This window comes from Chelonia mydas, chromosome 1 (genome assembly GCF_015237465.2).
Source record: "Chelonia mydas isolate rCheMyd1 chromosome 1, rCheMyd1.pri.v2, whole genome shotgun sequence".
In the NCBI taxonomy this organism is placed as follows: domain Eukaryota; kingdom Metazoa; phylum Chordata; order Testudines; family Cheloniidae; genus Chelonia; species Chelonia mydas.
This window is the reverse complement of record NC_057849.1, coordinates 95,492,019-95,514,177: the sequence shown is the minus strand read 5'-3', so window position 1 is coordinate 95,514,177 and position 22,159 is coordinate 95,492,019. Positions and strand designations below refer to the sequence as shown.

General features: G+C 44.3%; 1 protein-coding gene across 2 annotated transcripts in view; it reads left to right on the top strand.

Moving 5' to 3' along the window:
- UGGT2 (UDP-glucose glycoprotein glucosyltransferase 2) overlaps positions 1-22,159 on the top strand; it is a 295,296-nt gene that overhangs the window by 229,086 nt on the left and 44,051 nt on the right. For both annotated transcript variants that reach the window (XM_037895931.2, XM_043534691.1), the window contains 2 exons: positions 4,950-5,034; positions 10,696-10,781. In XM_037895931.2, the coding sequence (XP_037751859.1) occupies positions 4,950-5,034; positions 10,696-10,781 (171 nt within the window). The remainder of the gene's footprint in view (positions 1-4,949; positions 5,035-10,695; positions 10,782-22,159) is intronic.

Below are 22,159 nucleotides of genomic sequence, written 5' to 3'. Positions count from 1 at the left end.
TTTTTAGTAGAGCTGCTTCTAGCTCCAGTTTTTAATCAGGGCTGTGTTCTGAGCAGTGATAGACAGTGAGGAATGAAGATAGAGTTTGTACCTTCATTTCAGACTGATTTGGTGTTTTGTTCTCTTCATTAATTTTTTTTTTGTATCATCCATTCTAACATCTCATTCAGGGGAGTCACTGAAGCTTATAAAAAGAAAAGGAGTACTCGTGGCACCTTAGAGACTAACCAATTTATTTGAGCATAAGCTTTTGTGAGCTACAGCTCGCTTCGTCGGATGCATTCAGTGGAAAATACAGTGAGGAGATTTATATACACACAGAACATGAAAAAATGGGTGTTATCATACACATGTAAGGAGAGTGATCACTTAAGATGAGCTATTACCAGCAGGGAGAGCCGGGGGGGAGAAAACCTTTTGTAGTGATAATCAAGGTGGGCCATTTCCAGCAGTTAACCGGAACGTCCGAGGAGCAGTGGGGGGTGGGGAAAATAAACATGGAGAAATAGTTTTACTTTGTGTAATGACACATCCACTCCCAGTCTCTATTCAAGCCTAAGTTAATTGTATCCAGTTTGCAAATTAATTCCAATTCAGCAGTCTCTCGTTGGAGTCTGTTTTTGAAGTCGTTTTGTTCTAATATTGCGACCTTTAGGTCTGAAATCGAGTGACCAGAGAGATTGAAGTGTTCTCCAACTGGTTTATGAATGTTATAATTCTTGACATCTGATTTGTGTCCATTTATTCTTTTACGTAGAGACTGTCCAGTTTGACCAATGTACATGGCAGAGGGGCATTGCTGGCACATGATGGCATATATCACATTGGTAGATGTGCAGGTGAACGAGCTTCTGATAGTGTGGCTGATGTGATTAGGCCCTATGATGGTGTCCCCTGAATAGATATGTGGACTCAGTTGGCAACGGGCTTTGTTGCAAGGATAGGTTCCTGGGTTAGTGGTTCTGTTGTGTGGTATGTGGTTGCTGGTGAGTATTTGCTTCAGGTTGGGGGGCTGTCTGTAGGCAAGGACTGGCCTGTCTCCCAAGATCTGTGAGAGTGATGGGTCGTCCTTCAGGATAGGTTGTAGATCCTTGATGATGTGTTGGAGAGGTTTTAGTTGGGGGCTGAAGGTGATGGCTAGTGGCATTCTGTTTTTATCTTTGTTGGGCCTGTCTTGTAGTAGGTGACTTCTGGGTACTCTTCTGGCTCTGTCAATTTGTTTCTTCACTTCAGCAGGTGGGTATTGTAGTTGTAAGAATGCTTGATAGAGATCTTGTAGGTGTTTGTCTCTGTCTGAGGGGTTGGAGCAAATGCGGTTGTATCGTAGAGCTTGGCTGTAGACAATGGATCGTGTGGTGTGGTCTGGGTGAAAGCTGGAGGCATGTAGGTAGGAATAGTGGTCAGTAGGTTTCCGGTATAGGGTGGTGTTTATGTGACCATCGCTTATTAGCACCGTAGTGTCCAGGAAGTGGGTCTCTTGTGTGGACTGGTCCAGGCTGAGGTTGATGTTGGGATGGAAATTGTTGAAATCATGGTGGAATTCCTCAAGGGCTTCTTTTCCATGGGTCCAGATGATGAAGATGTCATCAATGTAGCACAAGTAGAGTAGGGGCATTAGGGGATGAGAGCTGAGGAAGCGTTGTTCTAAATCAGCCATAAAAGTGTTGGCATACTGTGGGGCCATGCGGGTATCCATAGCAGTGCCGCTGATTTGAAGGTATACATTGTACCTATATGTGAAATAGTTATGGGTGAGGACAAAGTGACAAAGTTCAGCCACCAGGTTTGCCGTGACATTATCGGGGATACTGTTCCTGACGGCTTGTAGTCCATCTTTGTGTGGAATGTTGGTGGAGAGGGCTTCTACATCCATAGTGGCCAGGATGGTGTTTTCAGAAAGATCACCTATGGATTGTAGTTTCCTCAGGAAGTCAGTGGTGTCTCGAAGATAGCTGGGAGTGCTGGTAGCGTAGGGCCTGAGGAGGGAGTCTACGTACCCAGACAATCCTGCTGTCAGGGTGCCAATGCCTGAGATGATAGGGCGTCCAGGATTTCCAGGTTTATGGATCTTGGGTAGCAGATAGAATGCCCCAGGTCTGGGTTCCAGGGGTGTGTCTGTGTGGATTTGTTCTTGTGCTTTTTAAGGGAGTTTCTTGAGCAAATGCTAGAGACTGGGAGTGGATGTGTCATTTCACAAAGCTGAAGTTGAGGAATTCCACCATGATTTCAACAATTCCCATCCCAACATCAACCTCAGCCTGGACCAGTGGTCACCAGGTCTTCTGTACGCATTCCCCCAACTCTTCTGATATCCAGAGTCCTACTGAGAATAAGAAAGGACAAGGCTAGAGTTATTCTGATTGTTCCGACATGACCCAGACAAACATGGTTTCCATACTTACAGCTGGGTATGTTCTTCCTGATTACTGTCCACACCATTCTTCATCTCCTCTCTCAGGAGAGCAGGAAGATCCTTCACCCCAATCTCATAATCCTTCAACTCAAAGCATGGCTGCTTGATGGTTCATGGACATACAAATGGCCTTTTCACAGGAAGTAAAAAGGGTGTTACCACACTGCAGGAAACAGTCTACATGCTGCACTTATTTACAGAAATGAGTAAGATTTGCCTGCTAGTGTGATCTCAAACACATTGCATCGACCACCTCATAGAATCATAGAATATCAGGGCTGGAAGGGACCTCAGGAGGTCATCTAGTCCAACCCCCTGCTCAAAGCAGGACCAATCCCCAATTTTTGCCCCAGATCCCTAAATGGCCCCCTCAAGGATTGAACTCACAACCCTGGGTTTAGCAGGCCAATGCTCAAACCACTGAGCTATCCCTTTGTTGCCATACATACTGGACTACATTCCAGAACTACAGACCTCAGGTTATCACTGAGCTCCATTAGAGTTCATGCGGCAGCCATCACAGCCTTCCATCTCCAATAAAGATTTACTCCATATTTGTCCATCCAACAACAGTGAGATTCCTCCAACGCCCAGGTAACCCTTTTCAGCCAGTTAAATGCCCTACTCTGGTTTGGGACCTCAGTTTGATTCTTACATGCCTTACAAGACCACTGTTTGAACCTATGGCTGCCTGCTCACTTCTCCATTTATTAATGAAAACGGCATTTTTGGTTGCCATCTCATTGGCTCAATAAGTGGTAGAAATAGTTTCTCTTATGCCATATCCCATAATTACAGTATTTTTCAGAGACAAGGTTACGTTATGTCCACACCCTGAGTTTTTTGCCAAAAATAGTTTCTCATTTCCATATTAATCAGCCCATTCACCTCCCCATTTTTCAACCTAAACCTCACTGGGATAAGCATGTTCAACATGCTTGATATCAGGGGAGCTCTGGTCTTCTAACTAGATGGGACTAAACCTTTCAGGAAGTCTTCCAGCTTGTTTTGATCACAGATAGAACAAAGGGAACTGCAATCTCTAAACAGAGGCTTTCTAGGTAGATAACTGACTATTAGTAACTGCTACTATTATCGTAATCTCAAAGCATCTACTAACATACGAGAATAGTCTGCACGATTTATTTCCACCTGCGCAGTCTTTCTTAAAAACGTTTCTATCACTGAAATAAGTAAAGCCGCAACTTGGGCTTCTAAGCATACTTTCGCTTAACACTGTGCAATAATCTGCGACTCTGCTTCCAATACTGTGTTCAGCTCAGATGGTACTTTCTTCCATACTGGACTAGACTCCAAAGCCCCCTCCTCTTTAAAGGGAAACTGCTCAGTAGTCACACATAAGGACACTACTCAAAGAAGAAATGGTATTACCTGAAACCTGTATTACAAAAACAGGGATATTTATTGAGGTTTAAAGGAATTTCCAGTTTTATTAAGTACTAGAATTAAATATATGATGAAAAATATTAGAAAAAATTATATTGTTATATTAGTATCACTGCTTCTTATTAAGGGTGCTCAACACTTCCCTGTAATGGGGCACACAAGAAATGGTTACTCACCCTGTGCAGTAACTGCAGTTCTTCAAGATAGGTGTACCTATGGGTGCTCCACTACCCACCCTTCTCCTCTCTGCTTCAGAGTTCACTGTCATGGGGCTTTGTGGTAGAGAAGGAACTGAGGACGGTTAGGCTGTACAGTCCTATATAGTAACTGCATGGAGCACGAGGTGGAGTAACATGCATGTGCGGGCCAAATGAATGTCACTATGAAAAATCTCTTATCAAAGGTGCACGGGGCTCAAGTGCACCGATAATGGAGCACCCATAGGGGGACACATCTTGAAGAACTGCCATTACTACACAGGGTGAGTAACCATTTCTTGTGTGCCCCATTACAGGGAAGTGTTGAGCAACCTTAATAAGAAGCAGTGATACTAATATAACAGTATAATTGTTTTTAATATTTTTTAATCATATATTTAATTCTAGTACTTAATAAAACTGGAAATTCCTTTAAACCTCAATAAATATCCCCGTTTATGTAGTACAGGGTGTTTGTTTTAAATCCTCATGTGACTGAAGAATATTCAAGTAGTGTAGCTTTTAGGTTTTTCTATAGTAGTCAAGGGAATAAAAATTCAACATTCAGGTATTCAGTTTGGCAAGATATGTCATTTTACAGTCTTCTTTCCAAAGAAAGTGTTGGTATATGAAAATGCAAAGTCTTACGTGGTCATGGGGACACTCTTGTGTTATGCAGTGATGAAGCACAATTATTGTGAAAGAAACTATCAGTCATTTTACTATAACTGTATGGAGACTCCTGTTAAGCACTGTGAAGAAGAAAAATTGAGGAAGGTTCCGACATCAGAAAACTAGTGCAGGACATACTGTACACAGACATTTTTAGCTTCAGCAAATGTAAACAGTTATAAAATAAAAATAAAATTTAATATATGTAACATTTTAAGGAGTGTATACATTTGTATATCTGTTGTTGTTTTTTCTCATAGCCATGAAGGAGCAGATTCTTCAGTCCACCTGGAAGATGTTATTGTAGTATTAAACAACTTCAAGAGCAAAATCATCAAAGTCAAAGTATGTTAGCAGATAATTTTCTGTGTGCATTATTTCTTTAAACATATTAATAATGCTCAGGTGCCTTGGGTTATGTTTAACAGCAAGATGAAAGTCAGACTATACTATTCAGATTTTTGATAACTATATTCCCAGATGCATGGATTCATGCCATCAGTTAATTTGTTGCATGTTTTTTGTATTGCCATAAAATATAACATATCATGGTACTTTTATGAAGGAGTAATTTTTTTTCAATTATAATTTTATTATAAATACAAAGTCCCAAGTTGTCCTTTACACAGAAAAATCCTGTGTAGGTGACTGGAAAGATTGAGTTTTCCCTCATGGAATTTCCTATGAATTCTTTCATCTCTGAAGGTGCAAGACTGGTCTCCCTGGTGAAAGAAACAAGAAGGCTTAGCTCCCACAACCAACAGATTCCTTACAATCAACTGGAAACCAGAGCCACCTGCACCAGCTCTGCCGCACCTCCATCCCAATCCCCTTATCATTTCCAATATCTTTGCTCTGTTGGAGCTGCTAGGATATTTTTCCATCTCTGATGCTGGCTCTTTTAATTTTACTCTGCATTCCCCACAGGCATGCCTTTCAACTGTCCATCATTTTGAAGGATATCACTCATTTTCGTCCCAGAATTACCTGCATTCCATAAAAATTTGGTGTCCCTTTACTTCGGTAGTTGCAAATTACATCAGAAATAAAGAATAATGAAAGTGAGGTTATGTGAAGACAACAAGGAGTCCGGTGGCACCTTAAAGACTAACAGGTTTATTTGAGCATAAGCTTTTGTGGGTAAAAACCTCACTTCTTCAGATGCATGGAGTGACAGTTACAGATGCAGACATAAATATACTGACACATGAAGAGAAGGGAGTTACTTCACAAGTGGAGAACCAGTGTTGACAGGGCCAATTCGATCAGGGTGGAAGTAGTCCACTCCCAACAATAGATGAGGAGGTGTCAATTTCAGGAGAGGCAAAGCTGCTTCTGTAATGAGCCAGCCACTCCCAGTCCCTATTCAAGCACAAATTAATGGTGTTAAATTTGCAAATGAATTTTAGTTCTGCTGTTTCTCTTTGAAGTCTGTTTCTGAAGTTTTTTGTTCAAGTATAGCTACTTTCAAATCTGTTATAGAATGTCCAGGAAGATTCAAGTGTTCTCCCACTGGCTTTTGTTTGTTACCATTCTTGAAGTCCGATTTGTGTCCATTTATTCTTTTACATAGGGACTGTCCAGTTTGGCCAGTGTACATGGCAGAGGGGCATTGCTGGCACATGATGGCATATATAACATTAGTAGATGTGCAGGTGAATGAGCCTCTGATCGTGTGGTTGATGTGGTTGAGTCCTCTGGTGGTGTCACTAGAGTAGATATGGGGACAGAGTAGTCAACAAGGTTTGCTACAGGGATTGGTTCCTGAGTTAGTGTTTCTGTGATGTGTAGTTGCTGGTGAGTATTTGCTTCAGGTTGGGGGGTTGTCTGTAAGTGAGGACTGGCCTGTCTCCCAAGGTCTGTGAGAGTGAGGGATCGTTTTCCAGGATAGGTTGTAGATCGCTGATGATGTGCTGGAGACGTTTTAGCTGGGGGATGTACGTAAGGGCCAGTGCTGTTCTGTTATTTTCCTTGTGGGGCCTGTCCTGTAGTAGGTGATTTCTGGGTACCCGTCTCACTCTGTCAGTCTGTTTCCTCAATTCCCCAGGTGGCTATTGTAGTTTTAAGAATGCGTGATAATGATCTTGTAGGTGCTTGTCTCTGTCTGAGGGATTGGAGCAAATTCAGTTGTATCTTAGGGCTTGGGTGTAGACAGTGTATCATGTGATGTGTCCTGGATGGAAGCTGGAGGCATGTAGATAAGTATAGCGGTCAGTAGGTTTCCAGTATAGGGTGGTGTTTATGTGACCATCACTTATTTGCACTATAGTGTCCAGGAAGTGGATCTCTTGTGTGGTCCAGGCTGAGGTTGATGGTGGGGTGGAAATTGTTGAAATCCAGGTGGAATTCTTCAAGGGCCTCCTTCCCGTGGGTCCATATGATGAAGATGTCATCAATGTAGCGCAAGTAGAGGAGTGGCGCTAAGGGACAAGAGCTGAGGAAGCGTGGCTCTAAGTCAGCCATAAAGATGTTGGCATACTGTGAGGCCATGTGGGTACCCATAGCAGTGCCACTGACTTGAAGGTATAAGGTGTCCCCAAATCTGAAATGGTTGTGTGTGAGGACAAAGTCACAAAGCTCAGCCACCAGGTGTGCCGTGGCCTTATCAGGGAGGATACTGTTCTTGGCAGCTTGTAGTCCATCCTCATGTGGAATATTGGTATAAAGAGCTTCTACATCTTTATGCCCCTCTGCCATGTACACTGGCCAAACCGGACAGTCCCTATGTAAAAGAATAAATGGACATAAATCGGACATCAGGAATAGTAACACACAAAAGCCAGTGGGAGAACACTTGAATCTGCCTGGACATTCTATAACAGATTTGAAAGTAGCTATACTTGAACAAAAAACTTCAGAAACAGACTTCAAAGAGAAACAGCAGAATTAAAATTCATTTGCAAATGTAACACCATTAATTTGGGCTTGAATAGAGACTGGGAGTGGCTGGCTCATTACAGAAGCAGCTTTGCCTCTCCTGGAATTGACACCTCCTCATCTATTGTTGGGAGTGGACTACATCCACCCTGATGGAATTGACCCTGTCAACACTGGTTCTCCACTTGTGAGGTAACTCCCTTCTCTTCATGTGTCAGTATATTTATGTCTGCATCTGTTACTTTCACTCAAGGCATCTAAAGAAGTGAGGTTTTTACCCACGAAAGCTTATACTCAAATAAATCTGTTAAGTCTTTAAGGTGCCACCGGACTCCTTATTTTTGTGGATACAGACTAACACGGCTACCCCCTGTTATGTGAAGAGTTACGTATTGTAAAGGAGTAAGGAATCCCACAGTACTTCACGTTTCCAGCATTATTATTTTTTTAGTTTCTCATTTTGAGACTTCTTCATACAGTGTGTCCCAGTTTTGGACCTTCAGAGGCTGAGAAAGGTACAGAGCTACAGGGCAGAGGCAACAGGACATGTTTCCTCTGAGTCTCCTCCCCAGTCCCATGGATGTAAGTTTTCAGGATCTGAGGGAAATGGGATAAAATGCCATAGAGGCAGCTGACCCAACCCTGTACCGTGCAGATACAGAGAGATCCACATGTTCAGCCTCAGTACACAATCTGGGTCAAAATTAGGTAAATGATATGGTTGGAAAGTTAGTGTCCCCTTATCTGTTGTAACCAAGTAATTTAAATAAGTAGAGTTGTATCAAATGTGGCAGATAGTATCTAATTTAAATTAGACTGCAGTCTTATCTATCATAAATCAGACGTAGTGTCTTCAGAGACACTTGCTGTGAAGAAACTAAAAAAACCACAGGTTTTTACTGATTCAGTACTGACACAAAGCTAATAACATTAGCTTGACAATACCAAAAAAAAAATCTAAATTAATTTTGGATAGAATTACATACATTCAGACACTTCAAGTGTTTGAAAAATGTATGTGGGTTGCAGATATGTAGCTCAGAGAGTAAGGCCATCTAGCAAATTCAGTTGAAGCTACTGGGCCCGAACATGGCCCATCTTGGACTTTGGCACAAGAGAGTAGAGGGGGTATAAGGTGCATTGAAGAACATATGTAAGCGGGGGAATGGTCCTGCTATTGTGGGGAACTTTCCTGGCTTCTGCACTACCCCGATGAAATGGGCTAGCGGAAGGATCTGAGTCCTCGCTCCCGCTTCCTTTCCCCAGAGGCCTCCCTGCCCTTGAGGACTCCCCTTCCACTCTGCTGTCTGGCAGAGTCCTTGTAACCCCAACAAGGCTGGGCCCAGGATTCCTGGGGGGCTCGACCCCCAACCTTGCCGTGGTCACCTAGGATAGGGGCTAGGGTGTCCCCACTCCAGGGTACTCTCTGTACACTTCCCTGACCCACTGATCATTACATATGATTTAAAGCAAATACAATTTATTTAATCAACAATTAGTTTAAAAAGGAATAAGGAAAAATGGGAAAGGTTAAAGGAAAACACATCACCCTGCTCTGTGGCAGGGAACATTACAAACAGTGTCTCTGGAATGTCAGGGCAATTCACAGTCTGTTCCTTGTAGGTCCCAGGCCTTCTTCTCAGGCCCTGGCTGTGCTGCAGGGATGCTGCGGGTTGGACACTTGCTCTGGTGGTGGCTACACGTTCTCAGGCTCTAAGTCGTAGGACCCTTCTTCCTAGTGTTGCCCCCACCCTGTCAGGGTTACGATCACCCTCCAAGCCTGGCCTGCAGAGCCTCTTGGCTGAGGCCTCTCCCTGTGCTGGGCCCGCTGCCCAGAGTCCCCCTCACTCTCCCCAGCTGTTCACCGCACCCGGCGCCGGACTGCTCCAGCCCCAGCTCCACCACTCTGTCTCAGCACTGCTGCTGCTCTGCCTCCACCTCTCTGGGCTGCTTTCCTGGCCCCTCTGGCTCTGGTTGCTACAGCTCTCCTCCCAGGACAGGTCTGCTCTGCAGGCTGCTTCTGTGACTCTGCTCCCAGCACTGACCTGCTTCTTGGACTTCTTTTCTGGCCCCTCTGGCTTTGGTTGCTGCAGCTCTCCTCCCAGGGCAAGTCTACTCTCTCTGGGCTGCTTTTCTGGCCCCTCTGGATCTGGCACAGCTCTGCTCCCCAGCGCAGCTTGAGCCCCTTCTTTCTCCTTACCTCGGCCCCATTCTGTCTGACCGAGGCAATTCCAGCTTACACGGAGGGTGGGACTCCCTGGCCTACTGACTCCCTGATTAGCCTGCCCGCCCTGTCATTCAGGCTGACCTGGAGCATTGGCCTCTCCCCATTGTTCCTGGTGAATGTCAGTCTCAGGGTCCTGATTCCCCATCGACCCTTCCCCTTTTGTACTGGGAGCTAGCCAACCAAAACACTCCCACTCAATGTTAGTAAGGGGGCAACAGTCCCCTTACACATACACTATGACAGGTACGAATCTGTCACAGTTTTCTCCTTCTCCAGAGCACGGGGGAGTCAAGGAGGGAGCTTGTGATTCACAGTCTCCCTCGTGGGCTGCTTCAAGAGCAGTGCAACAGCATGTTTCCCCTAACTATGGTCTATGTCACATACTGATAGCCTACCTTTTATGAGCAAAGATGGAAAGAAGGCTGCACTAGTTTTGTGTATTATTAATTACTCTTTACATATACAAACACAGAGTGCTTAAGCCTGCTCTTTGATTTGAGGATGTGAATCCCCATATGATCTTGTGTAATCAGTTGTTGCATAATCAGTTACTACTCACTGGCATGCCTGGAGCAAATTTTACAAAGTACAAGGAAAGGATGGGTCACATAGCTAAGAAAGGAAGAGGACTGAATCTGAGAAATGTATATAGATAACATTGTAGAATATATGCTAGTATGGAAAAAAAAATTCAAGATCAGGTGGACAGGACTGATTAAGTCTACACTGTGTACAAAATACTTCCATTTGAATAGTATGAAATGGTGTTGTTACAGTGTAATTTCAAACCGTTAAAGCATTAACTTGCTGAATTAAAACTGGCCAATAGGTCCATTTTACAGCTACTGTATTTACTAGCTAACCTCCCAAATTACATGAATGCTACTTTTTTTAATGACTAGGTAAAAAAAAAACCTGATAAAATTGATGAAGATCTCCTTAGTGTTGGGGTTACAGAAGAAAAAGGAGCATGGGAATCCATTACAAGGTAACTGATGTTTGTTTTCACTTGGATCATGCCAATACAGCATGATTATAATAATTATTAGTTTATTATTTATAGTGTGGAAGCTCCCAAAATGTGACAGGGACTGTACAAACACATAAGAAAAGAAAGGCCTTAAGCCAAAGAGTTTATCATTCAACAGACAAGAGAGATGAGCATAGAAACAAATATTCTTGGTGATATTAGGTAAATATTTTGTTCGATATTTTGTTTCCCTGTTCATCCCTCCATACCCTTTTCCAGATGCTCCAGCCAACTTGCTCCACCAGTATGTGTTCTATCACCTTATGGCATAGACTCAACCTTCTTATGAGAATCAGGGGGTTAGAGAAATTAAAAAATCAGCTGTTAATATGGTACTCATGTATCAAATTGAACTCCTAAAGCAGACTATGATATGGCAATAATATGTCTGTTTGCAGACAAAGTTTGTGAAAACTGAGTGTTTCTACATTTTTTTCATCCAGGTATATATTAAAGCTTGAATTTAAATAATTTGGATTTGTTTTACAATTATGTAGTGATTCATAGGCCAGAAGGGCCCATTGTGATTATCTAGTCTAACCTCCTGCATAACACAAGCCATAGAACTTCCCCAAATAATTCCTAGAGCATATATTTTAGATATTTTTAAAATACATTTTAGATGTTTTAAATACAAATGGGATCGTATTAATTTACTCTGAGTAATGTATTATTTTTCAATAATATTATATATGCGTTTCTGAAATTGAAAATGGAAATCACTAGGAAGATATGGAGCAAAGTCCAAAAACAAGGATGTAAGTAACTCATAATTCTTCTTTGAGTAGCGTCCCTGTGGGTGTTCCAGTGCAGGTGCACATATGCCTCTTGTACCTTTTGATCAGAGATTTTCGGTAGCAGTGCCCTTTCGCCCCATGCATGTGCTCTAGATATGCTCATGCCCTGTACCAAGGATATATAGAGCTGTGCAGGTGAATCTCACCTGGTTTCTTCTCAACTGCTCAACAGCCTGAGGTGGAGTATCCAGCTTAGCCTCAAGTTCTTAGTTCCAGTTCAGTTTATATAGTTCTTTCGATAATCATACTTCTTTAGTTAATTGGAGGTTTTCTGATTATATTCCCTTTCCCCATCAACCCCCCTTTCTGAGGGGTTTGCCTTGGGAGTTGTCGTCAACCTGGCATACCAGAATCCCCATGATTCAAGCGTTGCCTTACCTGCTGGGAATCTATACCAGTGAGCAACAGACATGCCTGGTGTATCCACTATCTGGGACACACCCACATTCCAGCCAAGTGCAAGATCTGCTCAGCTTTTAAAAGCATATTTTGAAAAAAAACTAGATTAAATTTAGGCTCCTCATGATGGAAGGTTCCCTCTGACCAGCCTCAGATACAGCCCACAGACATAGACCTGGAACATTGGCCTCCAAGTGAGCACAGTGCCCCTTCAACCTCCCTACCTAGATCTTTGTGGGATAAGAACACAGAGGTACCAGTAGACGTCTCATGGGGAGGGAGTGCTGGCTCTCCTTATAGAAAGCCTAATTCAAAAAAAGGTTTGGTCACCATCAAGAATGACCATTTTGGAGACTTCAGGTTCCAGGAAGCTCTCTCTGGTATCAGGAGCTCTCAGAAGATCTTGAGGTCGTCAAAGAACCTGCGATACCATGCAAACCTCAGTACTGTGACATTGGTCTTTCTGAGGTCATCATCCTCAGTACCAGGACCATTGGCTGAACAAGATACTACTGTCAACATCCTCAGTACTGACACCAGTTAATCTGGAGCCTCATCCAGTCCTGGTGGAGATTTACCCCGTACTGCAGGAGCTTAGATTCTCCAAGGACTTGTCAGTGTCTGAGGTACCACAGTTTCTGGTTTTTTTAATGGTTATCAAACAATTGTTGGTGCTGAGATCTCCCAAGTCTCAGAGACCTTACCTTCCTCTGATACCATCAGCACTATATGGACAACCATTCTTGCCTTCAGTGTCTGCTTCTTCTCTAGACTATGCTGAAGACTCTTCTTCAGATTCCTAGATCTCTGTGCAGGGATTCCGTACATACCGCCATAGAAACATCTTTCCATACATCTTAACTGAGAATGTCGTGCCCTTGGGGCTTCTACCTTTAGCCCCTTCTCACTGGTATGAGCAGCACTGAAGTCCTCCTGCCTAACTTATGATTCCCCACGATGGCTTTATTGTTACTGGTGGTAGCCTGTCATCAGCAAATGTCAAGGGCTCCTAGCTGTTCCTTGGGGAGCATCATGAAAGGCAGTCTCCTGCTCCATCTCTCCCTCCTCAAGAGCCCCAACCAAACGAGGAGTCTTTTGAGGAGCAATCGACTAAAGTGGACAAGGAGGTGACACCACAAACTAATATCTCCACCAGATGAGGCTGTGATACCTTCTCTGCCCTCTTACACTGATGATTTTAAACAGTTTCAGGAGCTGATGGAACAGATTGCTGACTCGCTTCAGATCCCACTGGAGAAGATGCAAGTGTCTCAACTTAAGCTCTTGGACATCCTCCACAGGACATCCTCTGGTTGCATAGCTTTACCAGTAAATCAGTCTCCACTGGGTCCTGCCAAAACTAGCTGGAGTCTGACAGATACAACTACAATGTATGCAAGCAAATAAAAAGTATTATGTTCCAGAAAAAATTACAAGTTTTTATTTTCACACCCTCCACCCAACTGTTTAGTTGTAGAGACTGTTAGTAAGCATGGTAGGCAATACTAACAGCATAATAACTCATATCATATGATAAAGACCAGAAGCCCTTCAACCTTGCTGGATGTAAAAACTACTCTTCCATAACCCCCCCAGTTAAGAATAGTGAATTATCAGCTCTGATGGCAAAGATGGCACACCAACTACAATAAACTCAACACTTTTATTAATCGTCTTCCCCCGGAACATTAGGAATAGTTCCAGGCTGAGTTCATAACTGACTCAGCTCTTAGCAAGCACCTGGTTGTGAGCTTCCCTAGATGTATCTGACACTGAAGCATCTTCCGTCTCTGCTGCTGTCATGCATCAAACATCTTGGATGAAGCAGTTGAGGTTTTTTAGGATGGTCCAAAATGCCATAAAAGACCTTCTTTTGATAGACTAAAACTTCTCAGTGAGTCCACTGATTAATCCATGCACACTATAAAGGATTTGAGGACCACACTCAGATCTCTCAGTATATATACACCGGCAAATAAAAAATTTAATAGATCCCAACACAGAGATCCCATCCATTCCAGTTCTCCGGCATTCATAGACTGGCCGAACCACCTAAGAGACCGAGATACCAAAAAATGCTTGCAGTTTCAGGCCTTTTCGACACCACTCAATTTTGATGGTGTGGTCAAAGGCCCAGAACATCCCCACCTTGGGAATCTTCAGCTACACCACACTACCCACCTCCCTCCCTTTGGAGACAGTCTCTTCCATTTTTGAGCTGCATGGGAACAAAGTACATCCAACAAATGGGTTTTGAAGATTATAACATCAAGCTACTCCATCCATTTCACCTCCATCCCCTCATCCCACTCCTGTCCCTATCCCTTCTCAGGGACACTTCTCACAAACATTTGCTGAGACAGGAGACTACCTCTCTTCTAAGCATAGAGGCTGTAGAATCCGTTCCAGTCCACCACAGAGGGGAAGGGATTTTATTCCAAGTATTTTCTGGTTCCGAAAAAGAATGGTGGATGGAGATCAGTTTTAGATTTCATACTTCAAAACACCTTAGTGAAATCAGACATTCAGGATCATAGCTGTAATTCTATCATTAGATTCTGTGGATTGGTTAGCCATACATGATCTGAAGGTCGAGGATTGCAATCACCCCTCTCTCAAGAGGTTTTTTCATTTCAAAGATGGCCAGCATCACTTCATGTATCAAGTACTCCCCTTTGGCCTCTCATCTGTGCCAAGAGTATTTTCCAAAGTCCTGGCAGTAGTAGCCACTTATGTTTGTTGGCAGGGAATAATCATCTTCCCCTATCTCAACAATTGGCTGTTAAAGAGCTGGTTGTACACCAAAGTTCTCTCTGCAATATAGCCAGCCATGTCCTTATCTGCAGCTTAGAACTTCAGCTCAATCAGAAAGTCCATTTTCATTCCAGTTGTACAGCTAGACTTCATAGGATCTTCTCTGGATGCTGTAACATGCAGAGCTTACCTCCCTATGGACAGATTTACAACACTACAAGCCTTATTGCCAAGATTTAAATAAGCCCCCAGACAATAGCAAGAAGTTGCCTCCAACTACTGGGTCGTATGGCAGCTTGTACTTTCATAACACAACACACCAGGCTGCACCTTTGCTGCTTCCAGAGTTGTTGCAGAACAGTCTGTATCCTGAACAAACATGGTCTAGACAAGTTGGTATCTGTCCCTTGTCAGGTGGTACACTCACACAGCTGGTGGAAAGACCTGTCCAGAGTCCAATGCATGATTTCCTTTCACCTAGCCTCCTCCTATTATTATCACAACTTCAGATGCGTCACGTATCCACTTCCTTCCCTTAACTGAGCAAATTCATCAAAGTCATGCCAGATAAGATAGTCCGTATGTTCTATATAAATCATCATGGAGAAGCAAGATTCCCCTCTCTTTGTGCTGAAACAATAAAACAATGGAATTGGCATATAGTCTATCACATTCTCACTTCAGCCTCTTAACCTCTCAGGCATGCAGAACACCATGGCAGGTGATCTGACCAAACATTTCTCCCAGGATTACAAGTGGGAACTGGACTCTTGGATTCTCAAACAGATTTTCCTGACCTGGTGGGTTTCCAAAAATGGACCTCTTTACAACTGCTGCCAACAGACAGTGCAAGAAATTCAGTTTGCTGGGGCATCTGAATCATCAGTCCTTGGAAGACACCTTTCTCATTCTTGGATAAGGGACTTTCTCTGTGCACATTCTCTGATACTATTAATTTTAAGGGTTTTGAACGAGATCAAACAAGACAAAGCCAGAGTCATTCTAGTTGCATCAACTTGTCCAAGGCAAGTCTGGTACCCTTACCTGATTCACCTCGCTTCATTTGCAGTGTTGCAGCGTTGACCATTTCCCATCCGCTGTCTCAGGATTCCAGTTGAACACTATCTAGACTTGGCCATCCTTCAACACAGAGCTTGGGTTTTCAATGGTTCTCTGGGGTAGAGGTTTCCTATGTGACAGAGATACAAGAGGTCCTATTAAACCGCAGAAAGAAGTCTATTCGAAATATTTAGCTTCAAAACTGGCTCTGGGAAGAAGGATAAAGGAGTTGGAGATGAAAGTTGTGTTCTCGGCCATCCTCCCTGTTGAAGGAAAAGGCCCAGGTAGGTACCGTCGAATTGTGGAGGTAAATGTGTGGTTACACAGGTGATGTTGGAGAGAGGGCTTTGGATTTCTCGACCATGGGGTGTTGTTCCGGGAAGAAGGATTACTAGGAAGAGATGGGATCCACCTAACAAAAAGAGGGAAGAGTATCTTTGCAGGCAGGCTTGCTAACCTAGTGAGGAGGGCTTTAAACTAGGTTCACCAGGGAACGGTGGCCTAAGCCCTGAGGTAAGTGGGGAAGTGGGATACCAGGAGGAAACACAAGGAGGAGGGTGCAGTAGGGGAGGCCTCCTGATTCACACTGAGAAAGCAGGGCAATCGGTTAGGTATCTTAGGTACATTTACACGAACGCAAGGAGCCTGGGAAACGAGCAGGAAGAATTGGAGGTCCTGGCACAGTCAAAGAACTCTGATGTGATTGAAACAACAGAGACTTTGTGGGGTAGCTCACATGACTGGAGCATTGTCATGGATGGATATAAACTGTTCAGGAAGGGCAGGCAGGGGAGGAAAGGTGGGAGGAGTTTCACTGTACGTAAGAGAGTGGTATGATTGCTCAGAGCTCCAGTATGAAACTAGAGAAAATCCTGTTGAGAGTCTTTGTGTTAAGTTTAGAAGCGAGAGCAACAAGGGTGATGTCGTGGTGGGTGTCTGCTATAGACCACCGGACCAGGAAGATGAGGTAGACAAGGCTTTCTTCAGACAATTGACTGAAGTTTCCGGAACACAGGCCCTGGTTCTAATGGGGAACTTCAATCACCCTGACATCTGCTGGGAGAGCAATACAGCAGTGCACAGATAATCCAGGAAGTTTTTGGAGAGTGTTGGGGACAACTTCTTGGTTCAACTACTGGAGGAACCAACCAGGGACCGTTCCTGACCTGCTGCTTACAAACAGGGAAGAATTGGTAGGGGAAGTAGCAGTGGGTGGCAACCTAGGCAGCAGTGACCATGAGATGGTTGAAGAAAGGAGAGTAGCAAAATATGGACCCTGGACTTCAGAAAAGCAGGCTTTGACTCCCTTAGGGAACTGATGGTCAGGATCCCCCTAGGAGGCTAATATGAGGGGGAAAGGAGTCCAGGAAAGCTGGTTGTATTTTAAAAGAAACCTTATTGAGGGCGCAGGAACAAACCATTCCGATGTGCAGAAAGAATAGCAAATATGGCAGGCGACCAGCTTGGCTTAACACTGAAATCTTCTGTGAGCTTAAACACAAAAAGGAAGCTTACAAAAAGTGGAAACTTGGTCAGATGACTAGGGAGAAGTATAAAAATATTGCTTGAGCATGCAGAGATGTAATCAGGAAGGCCAAAACAGAGCTGGAGTTGCAGCTAGCAAGGGATGTGAAGGGTAACAAGAAGGGTTTCTACAGGTATGTTAGCAACAAAAAAAAGGTCAGGGAAAATGTGGGACCCCTAATGAATGGGGGAGGCAACCTAGTGTCAGATGATGTGGAAAAAGCTGAAGTACTCAATGCTTTTTTTGCCTCGGTCTTCACAGACAAGGTCAGCTCCCACACTGCTGTCCTGGGCAACACAGTATGGGGAGGTGGTGAGCAGCCCTCAGTGGTGAAAGAACAGGTTAAGGACTATTTAGAAAAGCTGGACATCCACAAGTCTATGGGTCCAGATCTAATGCATCTGAGGGTGCTGGGGGAATTGGCTGATGTGATTGCAGAGCCATTGGCCATTATCTCTGGAAACTCGTGGCGATCGGGGGAGGGCCCAGACGATTGGAAAAAGGCAAATATAGTGCCCATCTTTAAAAAAGGGAAGAAGGAGAACCCGGGGAACTACAGACTGGTCAGCCTCACCTCAGTCCCTGGAAAAATCATGGAGCAGGTCCTCAAGGAAACCATTTTGAAGCACTTGGAGGAGAGGAAGGTGATCAGGAACAGTCAACATGGATTCACCAAGGGCAAGTCATGCCTGACCAACCTGATTGCCTTCTACGATGAGATAACTGGCTCTGTGGGTATGGGGAAAGCGATGGACGTGATATATCTTGACTTTGGCAAAGCTTTTCAAACAGTCTCCCACAGTATTCTTGCCAGCAAGTTAAAGTAGTATGGGCTGGATGAATGGACTGTAAGGTGGATAGAAAGCTGGCTAGATGGTTGGGCTCAACAGGTAGTGATCAATGGTTCCATGTCTATTTGGCAGCCGATATTAAGCGGAATGCCACGGGGCCGGTCCTGAGGCCGGTTTTGTTCAACGTCTTCATTAATGATCTGGACGATGGGCTAGATTGCACCTTCAGCAAGTTCGCAGATGACACTAAGCTAGGGGGAGAGGTAGATACACTGGAGGGTAAGGATAGGTCCAGAGTGACCTAGACAAATTGGAGGACTGGGCCAGAAGAAATCTGATGAGGTTCAACAAGGACAAGTGCAGAGTCCTGCACTTAGGACGGAAGAATCCCATGCTCCTCTTCAGGCTGGGGACCAACTGGCTAAGCAGCAGTTCTACAGAAAAGGACCTGGGGATTACAGTGGATGAGAAGTTCGATATGAGTCAGCAGTGTTCCCTTCTCACCAAGAAGGCTAACTGCATACTGGCCTGCATTAGTAGGAGTATTGCCAGCAGATCAAGGGAAGTGATTATTCCCCTCTATTTGGCACTGGTGAGACCACATCTGGAGTATTGCGTCCACTACAGAAAGGATGTGGACAAATTGGAGGGCAACAAAAATGATCAGGGGGCTGGGGCACATGACTTACAAGGAGAGGCTGAGGGAACTGGTCTTATTTAGTCTGAAGAAGAGAAGAGTGAGAGAGGATTTGAAAGCAGCCTTCAACTGCCCCAATGGGGGTTCCAAAGAGGATGGAGCTTAGCTGTTCTCAGAGGTGGCAGATGACAGAAAAAGGAGCAATGGTCTCAAGTTGCAGTGGGGGAGGTCTAAGTTGGATATTAGGAAACACTGTTTCACTAGGAGGGTGGTGAAGCACTGGAATGGGTTACCTAGGGAGGTGGTGGAATCTCCTTCCTTAGAGGTTTTTAAGGTCAGGCTTGAGAAAGCCCTGGCTGGATGGTTTAGTTGGTGTTGGTCCTGCTTTGAGTAGGGGGTTGGACTAGATGTCCTCCTGAGGTCTCTTCCAACCCTAATCTTCTTTGATTCTATGAATTGGTGTACATTTCCCTCTTTGCTGTTCTTTAAATCCAACAGGCAATCAAGAAGTCAGATCTTTCCATGAGTTCAGTCAGAGTTTTTATTTGACAGCTATTACAGCCTTTCATTCCCCTGGGAGGGATTCTCAGTCTTTGTTCATCCCACTTTGAGCCACTAGCTAAGTCTTCTCTGGTGCACTTATCAAGGAAAACATTCATTCTCTGTGGCCATCTTTTCTGCTTGTGTAGTCAGGAAACTAGGATCATTAATAGGTGACTTTCCCTCGCCCATTTGCTATTCTCTTCAAGAATAAGGTATCACTATGCCCATGTCCCAAGTTTGTACCTAAAATATTCTCTGATTTCCACATTAACCATGTTATCCATCTTCCTGTGTTTTTCCCCTCAATGCCACACCAATATTAGAAGGGCACTAGCCTTCTATTTGGACTGTTTAGAAAGTCCTCTGGACTATTTATCTCAGTTGTGACCAGATCTAAAGGATCCATGATCTCTACACAAAGACTTTCAAAGTGGATTTGTGGGTTGTTACCAGGCTGCTAATGTTCAGCCCCCTTGAATAGCTCATTCTAGAAGATCCCAAGCTAACTCCATGGCACTATAAAGAAAATGTGCCAACTCCTGAAATTTGGAAAGCGGCAACCTGGACATCAATGCATTTTTTTTTTCAAACACTGAAGTCTGGTATGTGCCTCTAAATCAAAAGCTGCTGTTGGCATGACAGTCCCTCTGTATTGGATCCAGCTCCAAAGCCACTCCTCTTTCAGGGGATACTGCTTCGGAGTCACCTCAAGTGGAGAACCCATGAGGACATTATGACACACTGTGCCTCAGGGGAACACCCTGCATCCCCACGTTCATCCTTAGAATATGGTTGTGTGGTATCCAATGCAAAGTTTGTCATGTCGGGTGTCTTCAGAAGGCTCATGATGCACTGAGCATTGTTGTTATAGTAGTATTATAGGTTGTAATTTCATGTGTATATAGTTATGAGGCTGAAAATGTGTCTTCATGGCTTAAAACAAGCCCAGGAAAAAACTTTCCAGAAGCAGAGGCCCAGGCAAAATTCTCCAAGAGCAGAGGGGCTGTTCACACATCATCAGGGCATGTATGGGACAAACCCAGCCCAGCCTCACAGGAACAAAGGACACTGGCCTAGGCAGCAACAGAGGATCTGTTGGACACTTGAGTGAGTCATTCCCCATCCCTTCATCATGGGACCATGATGAGGTAATGCTCACCTGACTCTGAAAGGATGGGGAGGGCAAAACCAAGAGGGAAGAAAGGACATGATAAAAGGGAGAGACATTTGCCATGTGCGCTGTCTCTCTCTCTTCCACGTACATCTGCAGACCACCACCAAGTGACTGAAGCGCTGATCAAAGGAGAGAACCTGGCTGAAGGGCAACCAGCCAGCCTGTGGTGAGAAGCATCTAAGTTTGTAAGGGCACTGACAGTGTTAAGATCAACTTAGAATGCATTTTGCTTGTATTTCATTTGACCAAATATGACTTCTTGTGCTTTGACTTATAATCACTTAAAATCTATCTTTTGTTGTTAATAAATTTATTTATTCTACCTGAGGCAGTGTGTTTGGTTTGGAGCATGTCAGAGACTCCCCTTGGGATAAGAAGCTTGGTGCATATCAATTTCTTTCTTAAATTGACGAACTCATATAAGCTTGCAGCGTCCTGCAAGCATAACTGGACACTGCAAGACAGAGGCTCCTAGGGTTGCATCTGGGACTAGAGATATTGGCTAGCATCATTCAATTGCATAATCCAAGCAGCTTATGTGCCAAAGGCTGTGCATGAACAGCCCTGGAGAGGGGGTTCTCACAGCTGAGCAGGGTAAGACTGTCTCCCAGAGTCAAGGATTGGAGTGACCTAGCAGATCACCAGTCCAGATAACACCAGGGGAATGTCCAAGACACTACTCACCTTGTGCAGTAGCTGGAGTTCTTCAAGATGTGTGTCTCTATGAGTGCTTCACTACCTTCCCTCCTTCCCTTATGCGTCAGAGTTTCACAGGATTTCATGGTAGAGAAGGAACAGAGGGCTGTTCACCTGCATAGCTTTGTATATTCTTGTATGGGACATGAGAATGTCTAGAGTCCATGTGCAGGCTGAATACGCACTGTTACCAAAAAATTCCAATCAAAGGCTCATGAGGTTCATGCACAGCTGAAGTGGAGCATACACAGGACACACATCTCAAAGAACTCCAGTTCTTATTTGAGCGCTTGCTTGTGTTCATTCCACATTAGGTGTGCATGTGCCACACCATTGCCAGAGCTTTTTCCCTCAGTGGTATCTGTCAAGCTGACTTTAGTGGCCTCTGATGCCACATGCTCATGTGCTGGCATAAGGGGCACTGCTGGCCTCGCACCCTCTCAGTTCCTTCTTACCACCCAAGATGGTTACTGGAAGATCTCTTCTTGCTTTGGTAAGGTGTTTTTCAGCGGTTTTCTTCTCTGTAATTTAGTTGTGTAAATGGTATTAGTGTAGATAGCCCCCCTCCTTTAGCATAGAGGAGCTTCCTTCCCTCCTGGGGCCAGACATACTCCAGGCTTCAAACTTTGTGCCTCTTGTGGCAAGCCTATGTCAGTGAGCGATCCACACTCCAGTTGTCTGAAGTGTCTGGGAGAGGCTCACATTTGAAAGTGCTGTCAGATTTGTTGGGACTTTAAGCCTCATATGAAGAAAGAGAGAGAGACTAGACTGAGGGCTATCCTAATGGAAGCCACCCTTAGACCTGCAAAGCGCACTTCTGGCACCGTGCATTTCTTGGCACTGTTTTCCAACTCCTGTGCCGAGGAAGAAACTTAAGAAGCAGTACTCCAAAAGAAGGCATTCTCGCATGCCAAAGAAAGGCAAACAAGGGGAAGGCAGTGGAGTGCGACCCACATTGGGC